Source organism: Anolis sagrei, chromosome 1, assembly GCF_037176765.1.
Source record: "Anolis sagrei isolate rAnoSag1 chromosome 1, rAnoSag1.mat, whole genome shotgun sequence".
Classification (NCBI taxonomy): Eukaryota; Metazoa; Chordata; class Lepidosauria; order Squamata; family Dactyloidae; genus Anolis; species Anolis sagrei.
The window spans coordinates 26,295,665-26,307,809 of record NC_090021.1 but is presented as its reverse complement, the minus strand read 5'-3'; the positions used below and the strand labels follow the sequence as shown (position 1 = coordinate 26,307,809).

The 12,145-nt window shown below is 39.3% G+C and overlaps 1 protein-coding gene across 1 annotated transcript in view; it reads left to right on the top strand.

Moving 5' to 3' along the window:
* The window catches only part of TTC7A (tetratricopeptide repeat domain 7A), a 226,727-nt gene that overhangs the window by 29,096 nt on the left and 185,486 nt on the right, over positions 1-12,145 (top strand). Inside the window, exons 4-7 of the mRNA XM_060754418.2 lie at positions 2,867-2,997; positions 4,734-4,855; positions 8,299-8,377; positions 10,613-10,773. Coding sequence (XP_060610401.2) covers positions 2,867-2,997; positions 4,734-4,855; positions 8,299-8,377; positions 10,613-10,773 — 493 coding nt within the window. The remainder of the gene's footprint in view (positions 1-2,866; positions 2,998-4,733; positions 4,856-8,298; positions 8,378-10,612; positions 10,774-12,145) is intronic.

Below are 12,145 nucleotides of genomic sequence, written 5' to 3'. Positions count from 1 at the left end.
AAAATGCAATATAATAGCTTTCCTACTGCAATGCCACTAGATATACATTACTTTGTAGAGGGATTTCTGGCTTACAGTGTCTACTTTCCATTTAAAAAATTAGCATTCTAGAATCTGCCAGATGATACTGGTTCAAAATTGTGAAATAGGAATAGGGGTGGAATTAAATGTTGACAACTACAAAACAGCATACAATAATAAATAATAAAAAAACTTTATTTATAACCCCCTCACCATCTCCCCAAAGGGACTCAGGGTGGCTCATAGAAAGCACTCAATAGTGCAACAAAATATACAACAAAATACAAAAAGCATTCTAGAATATGGCCATACTGCCCGAATGCTTCTAGAACAGTGGTTCTCAATCTGGGGTCCCCAGATGTTTTTGGCCTACAACTCCCAGAAATCCCAGCTAGTTTACCAGCTGTTAGGATTTCTGGGAGTTGTAGGCCAAAAACATCTGGGGACCCCAGGTTGAGAACCACTGTTCTAGAACATGGCCATACTGCCTGAAAAACCTACAAGAACCCAGTGATTTCGGCCATGAAAGCCTTCGACAATACAAAATACAAAAAGATAAAGTCAATAACAATAAAACTGATTCAATCATACATAAAACAGCAATAAAGCCCCTATCAATTTAAAAAAATACTAAAAAATTGATAAGCTTTGAAATAGCGGCTATGTACAATATCAGTTCTCATAAAGTGCAGAAGTGATTACTCACTAAGTCCTCGGCTATAGTAATTATAATCCCTAAACATGGTCAAAGGTTTTCTTTAAATGCCATGTTTTCAGGTGTTTCCGAAAAACTTGGAGAGTAGGGGCTGCCCTAATCGCTATAGGGAGAGCATTCCAAACCTAGGGAGCCACCACCAAGATAGCCCTCTCCCTCGACTCCACCATCTGCACTTGAGACAGAGGCGGGATCGAGAGGAAGGCCTCCCCGGCAGATCTTAGGGCCTGTTCTGATTCATTGAAGGAGATGCGGTCTCGAAGATAGGCTGGGCCTATCTTCGATGTTATTACTTTATAAAGTGTATCGGGCTTTATAGGTAAAAACCTGCACTTTGGATTGGGCCCAGAAACTTGTCAGTAGCCAGTGAAGGTGCTTTAATAGGGGCATGGTATGCTCCCTATAGCTAGCCCTAGCTAGTAATCTGGCTGCCGTCCTTTGCACTAACTGCAGTTTTTTGAGCCGTCTTCAAAGGCAGCCCCACCTAGAGTGCATTACAGTAGTTCATTCTAATTGAGGATCACTATGGCCAAATCAGGCTTTTCAAGGTACGGTTGGAGCTGGTGCACAAGTTTTAATTGTGCAAAGGCCTTCCCAGTCACCGCCGACACCTGAGCTTCAAGCATCAGCGTTGAATCCAGGAGAACCCCCAGACTGCAGAGAAGTGACTCCTTGATCAGCTCATACTGTTGGGTATACTGTTGAGAGTCAGAAATCCCTTCTAGTGTATTGCCAGGAGTGAGTAGCCATAGTGGGTCGGGAGCAGGTGGCATTTTGTCACTTAGGATCCCCTACAGGTTATTAAGACTACAAAAAAAAAAAAAAGAAAAAAAAGAAGGGAAAATATAGTTGGAAGTGGCCAGAGGTCTATGGGTGCATCTCCACTGTATAATCAATGCAGTTGACTCCACTTTAACTGCCATGGCTCAATGCATGAGAGTTGTAGTTTTACAAGTTCTTTGGCCTTCTCTTCCAAACAGTGCTAGTGCTTCACCAAACTATTTTGGAAAATGGAAATTTCCAGAACCTTTTGGAGATTTTATGACCTTTGAAAGGGATGACCTTGTTAGAAGTCACAAGCTTTTGAAAAAGGATATCATAACATCTTGGTAAAAACCATTACCTTTTGAGTCATAACCTTTTGAGAAAATGCCATTCACTAGCATTCATGCAAAACAATTGGGTTTCTCAGCTGTTAATCTGATGTACCTAAGTATTTCTTTGAACTGCTAGGAAGAAAGGTATGCAATGTACAAACTCACACACATATATACAGCAGAGTTTCAGAAGTGTTCTTTAAAGTTGCCCAAATAGCATCTACTCTCTCTTAAAATATATTTGCCTTTAAATCATGCTCTCAGGAGACAAAAATAAGCAATCTTATTTAAAAATAACATAGTTGGTTTACTCACAAACTTCATGTATTCATCATACATGTACTTTGCTTATCAGTCCAGTTACAAATAGGATTTGAAGTAGTTTCTCTTTGTAGGTAACACAGGGCATTTTTCTTAGAGTAAATAGTCCATAGTCCAAAGCATCTCTCTGTTCTGAGAGTCTAATAGAGTCCCTGTCTAGTCTCTAAGCATACTGTTCCTGCTGAAGTCCAAAATAAACATCTCTTCTTATAGTCTTCTAAAGGCATACTACTTCTAAAATAGAGTCTGAGCCCTGAATAAGCCCAGACCCGATCACACGGTCTGTAGCTTCTCCCACAACAAAGAGTTAAGGTAAAATTGCATAGCAACACATGCACATACAATACATTTAACAATTACATACATAACAAAGAACTAGTGGAGGCTTGAGAAGGTAGCTATTTCCAACAAACTACACATCCCAGGATTCTATAGCATTGAGCCACGGCAGTGCAAGCGGTGTCAAGCTGCATTCATTCTACAGATATACACATAGTTTCAGGAATCTGGAGGAATAGGAAGGCACTAGCATGAGTCTCACCCAATGAGTCCAATGGGAACAGATTAGCAAAAACTTTGCAGGGTATAAGGTATGGATACATGCCCAACAGGGAGGAAATGGAGGGCAGGTGTCAGAATGTGGTGTGTTAAGTCAGCCTCTCTCAAAGACGCCCTTGGCACTTTAGAAGAGTTTTCTTGGCTGTCTTTGCAGGCTTGGCATTGGAACGCTCACCCAATTCTATTGCTTCCCGAGCCCGGCTGTCGGAAAGAGAGGAAGAAGTCATGGCTTGCTTTGAAAAAGCATGTGTGATCGCTCAAGTGTTCCTCCAAGAACTTGAGAAGGTAAATACAAGCCTACTTAAAATGCCTCTTAGCACTCTTAGGGTCAAGAGAGAGAAAACCTGCAAGACTCCTGCAAATCCTTGCATCCACAGTGCTACTTTGGATGTAGGTATTATTTTCTGTTTAGTTTGACCTTTTTTGTTAACTCATTTTCAAAGTATTTCCATTGAATTTTGGGGTTCGCCAAGCCTTCTTTTGTTACTGTATTTTGTGCTGCTTTACTTAGTTACATTTTATTTTGTATTTAATAATAATACGGTAGACTCTCAGTTAACTGGAACTCAAGATATAGGCCGAAACTGTAACTAAAATGGAATATGGCAAGCTGTTTTCATAATAACATAAGGCTGTGTTGCATTGAGTTATGTTTGTCTTTATTTATCTTTATTTGCTTTTAATTACTGTCTCTTAATATTAACATCAAGTCAACACAGAGTGTATTTGTTATAGTATTAGTCATGCTTATTTTTAATAGTAATTCTCAAGCAACCAGAAACCACATTAGCAAACTGAGAGTACTGCATTTTGTATTTAAAATGCATGTCGACAACATGTGGCTCACAAGTCATGTGCAACTCTGAAGTAATTTTTTTGGCCTCTTATTTACTTCTGTCATTGAAAGTGTGCCATCACAAAACTCCTCTGGTGAAACATCCTTTTTTTGCTATACTATTATGTCTAGAAAGAGAAAAAAAACATGCCATGCTCTTAAGAATAGCACAACTCTGTGATTAATTTCCAGCAGAAGGTAATCATAGAGAATTACTAGGAGATGTAGAGATGTTTTCAATCAAATCTGTGAATATTAAAATCTACAAGACAAATCTGCAAATGTGGAGGGGCACTGTATAGCAGTTTACTGAGGTATTGCAATTTTGCCATTTCCATACACAACCAAAAAAGAATGATATTGACACACACATAGTGCATCTCAGAATCTGTCACTTGCTCTACACTGCAGAATGAATGCAGTTTGACACCAGTTTAACTGCCAATTCTCAATACTGTAGAATCCTGGGATTTGTAGTTTATTGAGACACCAGCACCATTTGGCAGAGAAGAATAAAATCATTGTAAAAATACAACTCTTACGATTCCAAAGCATTGAGCCAGTGCAGCACTAGGAGCCCCTGGCGGGGCAATGGGTTAAACCCTTGTGCCAGCAGGACTGCTGACCAATAGGTCCAAATCCAAGGAGATCGGGTTGAGTTCCCTCTGTCAGCTCCAGCTCCCCATGCGGGGACATGAGAGAAGCCTCCCACAAGGATGGTAAAACAACAAAACATCAGGGCGTCCCGCGGGCAATGTCCTTGCAGACGGCCAATTCTCTCACACCAGAAGTGACTTGAAATTTCTCAAGTCACTCCTGATATGGAAAAAAAAGCAGTGCAGTTAAAGTGGTGTCAAACCGCATTAATTATACAGTGTAGGTGCACCCTTCATTCAGTTCAGTGGCTCCCAAGTTCTGTAGGCCTGAATATTAATGTAAGGAGGGAGGCATTTCTAGCTGAATGTAGACTTTATCCTTGGCCACCCCTCTGATAGTATTACTAACATGACCAAAAAAATCAAGGGAATCATAATGGGGATAATTCGGTGTAACCTTTGATTTTTCTTGTCTTGTTGTTTTGTCTTTTCTTTTGGGAGAAAAGCAGTGACAATTTTCCATTAAAATGCTGTTATTATCCATCTCTAACAATGGTTTCCCATTTTTCTCTCCCTCTTACCACTACCAGAGTTTTGGAAACACGCATTCAAGAGGAGTGAAAGGTGGCCACGGGCCTCCTTTGGACTTTGAATTGACTTATTTCCTGGAAGCTGCTCTGCAGAGTGCCTACGTGGCTCACTTAAAAAGAGGGTAGGTAGAGAAAACTTGCCTGCAGTTCCCAATGATAGCTGTTGCATGCCATTTGTCCTAACAGTGTTTCTTCTTTTGAGCTGATCTGGACTCCAAAGAACAGGAAGAATAGACTACAAACAGAACTTGGAAAAGTTAAGGTTTTGGATGACAGCTCCCAGAATCCTCTAGCCAATAAGGCCAGTGGCCCTGCTGCTGGGGAATTCTAAGAGTTAGAATAATAAAATGATAGAATTATAGTGTTAGAAGGAGTCACAAGAACCGTCTAGTTGCAGACGGATTGCATGGGAATTTAGGAAGTTAACATCTATTGCGTCCTTGGTTCATCTAGTCCAGAATTGTCTTCTCCGACTGCCTGATGAAGAAGCCAGTGAAGCTTCTGCATTTGGGTTGCCCAGTAAAGGGTTCATTCTTTTATTATTTTCGTTTAAAAAAGCTGATATCAGTTCAGAGGATTGATGTAGCAAAAAAACAAAGAAAAAGAAAAAAAGATCGGATTGAACTTCCTTCTCTGTGTGCCACAAGGGGGCACAAGCAGATCTTTTAACTTGCCAGGTTCTGTATCCAAAATAGTGAACATTGGGGCACTTGACTATAAGATATGCAATTTCTACAACCCGAATGATAGAGAAATGCTCTTGTTTTGTGTGTTGGAGTTGAGCATTCTCCTAAGCAGACAGATTGCTAAGTATAGAAGATACCATGGCAAATCATAGCATGTAAACAATGTGCCGATGTACATTTATCTCCTTATGTGCAGCCATTTTAGACCAATCTGCAATGGGATTTGTACATTCTAGGTTATCAATATGAGTGGGGAGTTCACTTACACTATATAATTAATTCAGTTTGATATCACTTTAATTGTCATAGCTCAGTGCCATGGAGTCATGTGAGCTGTAGCTTTACAAGCACTTTAGCTTTCTCAACCAAATAGTGCTGGGGACTCATAAAACTTCAGTAACTCCATAGCATTGAGCTACAGCAGTTGAAGTGGTGCCAATACATTAATTCTACAATGTAGATTCACCCTGGGTTTCAGCTTTGGGAAGAGGAAGATAATCGCTTCATTTGTGTTGGAAACAGCAACATCCCAAGACTTTCACTGTTTAATAGTTAATGTATATATTTGTTAACCTGTATTCTATGTGTATGTTGATTTGCCAGTTTGACAGTACCTCTTTGATGTGGGAGGTGTTGTAGACAAGTGATTGTACTGAACGTGTTCAGACTCAATACTGCATTTTGTATTCGGTCTGTTTACCACCTCATTGGAGGTGGATGTGTTTGCATCAGACTTCAGTGGAGGTGGATGCATGTATGTGTTTGGACTTCAATGGAGAAGGTTGCTGTTTGGACTTTAATAGATGCATGTATGCTTATGGTTCTTCAGTTTAACAGCTGAGTTACCTGTGTGCCATTACATAAATGTTTATCATAGTTGACTTCTAACAAGGTCATGCTTTTCGTGACTAGTGGTTTTTTAAAAGGTGGTCTCTATGTTCATGGAGATTCACATTTGCCAAACAGATGTGACTTTTCAGTAAGGTTATGGTGCAGCTATTTCCAATAGATTATGGAATTTCCTATAATTTGGATGGTCATAGAACTGGAAACATCTTAGAAAAGCTTTGATTTTCAATGTTTAGATTTTCCCAGTCAACAACCCCGACAGTGGTTGGAAGGAGCCATGGTGGTCACCTAGTCCAACCTCCTGGCCAGTCAGGGTCTATAAATATTGGCTTATGTCCATTGTGGAACACCCACTGATAAAACTGCTTCTGTCTGCACCCTTCATCTACCACCATGTACCCCAAAGATCAGTTGCAGAGGAGTAAGCCACCAGTTTTTCTGGTGATGTGATGGAGAGGGGACATGAAGAAAGTTATCTTCTATTGGTGCTGTAGCCCAGTGTGAAGTTCCCTCATTGGGGTCATTGGTAGTAATTTATTAGCGTCTGATTCAATAATTCTAACAATAGAGAGTCTTTCACTAGCTATGGGAGACAGTTCCCACTACAAAGTAAATCCTCTCTAAGTTTGTAAAAATCTCTAGATTTTTGTTTACATTTTTAACATAAGCAACAGTCCATAAGGAGTGAAGTTTTCTATCTTTTAACAATATCAGCCTATATGTGCTTGTAATTTTTTGCTGTGAAAAGGACTGTTACTTATGTTATGGATACTAGGGGTGCACCAACATTGTAGAATTAATTCTGGTTGGGAACACTTTAATTGCCATGGCTCAGTGCTATGGAATAATTGAAGATATAGGTTTACAACAGTGTTTCTCAATCTTCCTAATGCCACAATTCCTAAATACAGTTCCTCATGTTGTGGTGACCCCCAACCATAAAATTATTTTTGTTGCTACTTCATAACTGTAATTTTGCTACTGTTATGAATTGTAATGTAAATATCTGATATGCAGGATATATTTTCATTCACTGGGCCAAATTGGGCACAAATACCCAATACGCCCAAATTTGAATACTGGTGGGGTTGATGTTGTCATTTGGGAGTTGTAGTTGCTGGGATTTATAGTTAACCTACAATCAAAGAGCAATCCGAACTCCGCCAACGATGGGCCAAACTTCCCACATGAGCCTCCATCCAGCCTTGCACGCTCTCCCTCGCTCGCACATGTGCACCACGCTGCCATGCGCCAAACACATCTGCTCTCCCCTCCTTGCTTGGAGTCTCAGAAACAGCCCTCCCTTTGGCCGACCAATCACATGGAGGAGGGCGTTTGGTGAGAGGATTTGCCGTCTGTTTCCAAAAAAGGAAGAGAAGGACAGATGGAGAGATCTTCAGCCTTCTCTGCCAAAGGGGTTCCTAAGACTATCAGAAATATATGTCTTCTGATGGTCTTTGATGACCCCTCTGAAACCCCCATGCAACACCCTCCCCCAAGGGTCCTGGCCCCCAGGTTGAGAAATGCTGGTTTACAAAGTCATTATCCTTCTCTGCCAATGAATGCTTGTGCCTCACCAAACTGCAAATCCCATATTTCCATAGCATTGAACCATGGCAACTGAAGTGGTGGTAAACTGCATTAGTTCTACTGTGAAGTCGGACCCAAAAATTGCTACTCTTGCCAGGCTGACTCTTATATCCTTAGCAAGAAGAGGAAAAGCCAATCATTTTAGAAAGCCTGACAAAAATATGATGCTTAAAAATATTCTTTCCAGATGTCCCCTGTACTCATCTAAGATCTTCTCATAGGCCACCATCTGGGATCAGATGCCTAAGCAGCTCATGTTCAAAGGTCTCTTTGCTTGCTGTTATTTCCATTGGACCAACCTGAGGATAATTTGATATTTTTTAAATGTCAAAGCTGTTCTCCCCCCCCCCCCCCACCGCCTTTCTAGCCCTCCCTTCAAACCCTACAGTCAAATTAAATCAGTCTTCCTTCAAATATTTTTTCCTTTCTCATTCTCTTAGCAACATAGTTAAAGGAATACGAAATCTCCGAGAATTATTGCGGACTATGGAAACGAAGGCTACTCAGAGCTTCCGAATGGTAAGAGGACAGTTCTTTGGGAGATCTAGTAGTAGCTCTCCTTTTGGCAGTTATAATTTGAAGGTGTCTGCATATGCTTCTCTATGTTTTCACCTGCTTGCTTAGAAGTGGAGCATGGCCATACAATTTTGCATCTAGCTACCTGGTTAACAAGATCAGGCAGAACTGAATTCAAATAAATACAACAGCATTTAGAATGAGAAACCTCTATGTACGTCTTTTTTTCCATACAGGTTTTTTTCTACATGAGAACAGCTGCAAAATTGGGTCAAAATATAAATAAATAGACTGTCTCCTTATTTAGGGGTTTTTATATAAATGTTGAATGGCTATCTCTCAGGAGTGGTTTTGTTGAATTTTCCTGTATGGCAAGGTGTTGGACTAAAATGCATCTACATTCTTGAATTGATGCAGTTTAACTGCCATGTTTCAATTCAATGGAATAATGGGAGTTGTAGTTTTACAAGGTCTTTAGTCTTCTCTGCCAAAAAGTGCTGTTGTCTCATCAAACTACAACTTCCATGATTCTACAGCATTAAACCATGGCAATTAAAGTGCTACCAAACTGCTCTACTTCAACAATGTAGATGCATCCTAGCTTTCATCTTGACCTAGTCATGGAAATAGGGGTCCAGCAACATATGAATAGTCATAGCTTCTGTAGATCTAGTCCTAAATTGAACTACATAACTTCAGCTGTATGGAACTATATACAAAAATAGATTATAAAAATAGATGAAAGATTTTTTTAAAGTGGAAGTCATGAGATTTGTGGTTCCTCACTAAACTGCAGAGTTTATTTATTTATTTACATTATTTCTATCCCGCCCATATCAGCCCGAAGGCGATATTGTGTTTTTACAATCAATGTTTATTATTATTTGCAACTTGACTTCATGTATTCTTTTGTGAAATTTTTAAGCTAAGAAATATATAATAGGACAGCTATTATATATAGGAGAACTCATTTGTAGTTGGATCTTAAGTAGGGTTGTAATTCTTCACTAATTTTCTCCTCAAAGGAAACAATGAGTAATTTCAACCATTTTCTACCTGATGAATTTTTTTTTTTTAGAAAATAATGCAGTTATTGAAACCAGGTCACACTTTCGGGACTTATTCAGCATAAAATTTTATACAGTTTGGTTCCTGCCTATCTTCGTGACCACATATCCCCCTATGAACCGGCATGAGTGCTGAGATCTGCTGGAGAGGCCCTTCCCTTGGTCCCGTCACCGTCTCAAGCACGGTTGGTGGGGACGAGGGAGAGGGCCTTCTCAACTGTGGCCCCCCGGCTCTGGAATGCCTTCCTCAGGGAGATCAGTCAGGCCTTCATACTTCAATGTTTTCAGAAGGAATTAAAGACATGGTTTTTCAAACTGGCCTTTGATAATTCGGAGGGCCTACATAGGCTGAAGTTGCACCCTGACACTGACATTTTAAAATTGGCTGTACATCTCAGTTTGTATAATTTGGTTTTAAGTATTATTTATTATTTATGTTTTTATTGTTCATTTTATTTTAAACTGGGGGTTTTATGTATGTTTGGTGTATTGGTTCTTATTTTTGTTGATGTAGTTTAATTCTACTGTATTCATTATATGTTGTTGCATGGTTGATTTTTTGTGAGCCACCCTGAATCCCCTTGGGGAGATGGGTTGGGATAGAAATATTTATTTCTTTGTTATTTATTTGTGCAAAAAACAGCATCTTTCTCTGCAGAAAATACATTCTTTTCAGGAAAAAAGATGGTTCTTGTACAGAAAATTCCACTTTCTATGCAGATAAACCCATATGAATTTTGCATAGAATTGTTGCATAGAATTTTGCATTTTCTGCCCAGGAAACAACATTTTTTGCAGAGAAATCCATAATTTTGGCCCCAAAACCAGCCCTCAACTTTTACATGCGGTTGACTTATGTACAAGCATATATGGCATGTATAGTAGTTGTAATGTCTTACTCATTTAATTGGTTAGATTAATTGATTGGAAAAACTTTAGCTGATTAGAAGAGCGCCTCTGATTTAATCATGCAGCAGTTTTTAAATGTACGTGACTTGCAGAAGTTCCCAGCTTTGCAAGAGTTAGAATAAAAAAAACCCCATAAATCAATGTAGTGTATCATGTTCTGGCTCATAGCACAAGATGAGATAATTAATCCTGAATATGAATCCATGTTTTGCTGAGATTTTAAAAAATGTATTTTGTCCATTTTCTTCCCATTCTTCTCCAGACTGCTGCCAAGCAGTTGGCAGAGCTGCTTCTCCACTCCTTGAGTGAAGATTGTTACTGGAGCCCGTTATCTGATCCTCTTCCTGAGTTTATGAACAAAGAGGATAATTCTTACATCTGCACCACTCTGCGTCGGAAACTGCAGCTACACGCGGGAGATAAGTACGTAATGTTCTTCGGGGATGATACATCTGGGACGAAAAGAAAAAAGAAGAAAGAAAAAAGATAAAAGCAAGCAATCTAGGCATCACACAGCTTTGGGGCTGATACTGATTGTATACAGTTCCTTCAAATCCACCTTGGCAAGGCATTGGCTGAGTTGATGTGATGCCCATTCTTCAGAATATTCTACAGAATATATTAATTATTTTTAAAAAAGGAGAGAGACCCTAATAGCTTAATATAAGTGATGGAGAGCAGGTGCAAGATTGGTTTGGCTGAGAAAAGGGAACTGATACAGAATCCAGGGTCAAGAAAACCTGTGTATTACTGGTGAAATTAGAGGAAGAAAGGTTAAACAATTAGCGTTAAGGACTAATGAGCCTAATAGAGGAAGGTGACATTTCAGATCCCTCATCTGAATCCTAAATTATGCAAAATTATTTACATGAGTGACTGAGATAGTGATATCTTTGCTTTCTGGTGGTTCAGTATAATATTTACTTTAACAATATGCTTTATTTATATTTTGCTATTTCTCCCTGAGGGGACTCAGAGTGGATTACAGGTACATATATGGCAAACATTCAATGTTGTTATATAATTGACAGATGCAAATAGTACATAAACAGAGGCAAGGCTTCCTTCTTTTTATCTCTGGCATCCGGGCATGCTCGAGTCGGTCATGGGGAGGTGCTGTTTATTTATTTATTTATTATTTATTTCATTTCTATCCCATCTTTCTCTACCCCAGAGGGGACTCAAGGCAGATTACAAATCTGTCAAAATTCAATGCTACACAGGTAAACAATAAACACATCACATCAAAATATAAACAATCAAACATATAAGCAATTAAAACAAATATCAATCAATTAAACAGATTAAAACCATATAAAATGCTGTTGTTTCATTTTCCACACCGAGGAGCCTATAATCCATGGACTCCTTTCCTGGTCCTGATTTTTGCCTGCATGTTTTTCAGGGTGCCTTTTACCTCCCCGCCAAAGCAGTACTTATTTATCTATTTACATTGTTGTTTTCAAACTGCTGGGTGAGCAGAAGCTGGGCTGACAGTGGGAGCTCACCCCACCTTGGGCTTGAACTGCCAACCTTCCAGTCAGCAGGATCTTGTATAGTAGGCAGTTTAAACCATTGTGCTAGCCCAGCCCTTTGTTTTGTATGCACGTTGTTTCATGCATGAAATTACTAATAATTGCCAGATGTAGGCTTTCTACATTCAGGAAAGGAGCTCACCTTGAGTTAGTAAAGATTTATTTAAGTAAACAAAGGGAAAGTACTATCCTAGTTATTGTCAGAACTGCCAAGCATCACAAGCATCATATATGTATAGAAAATGTAATTCAAATACTTT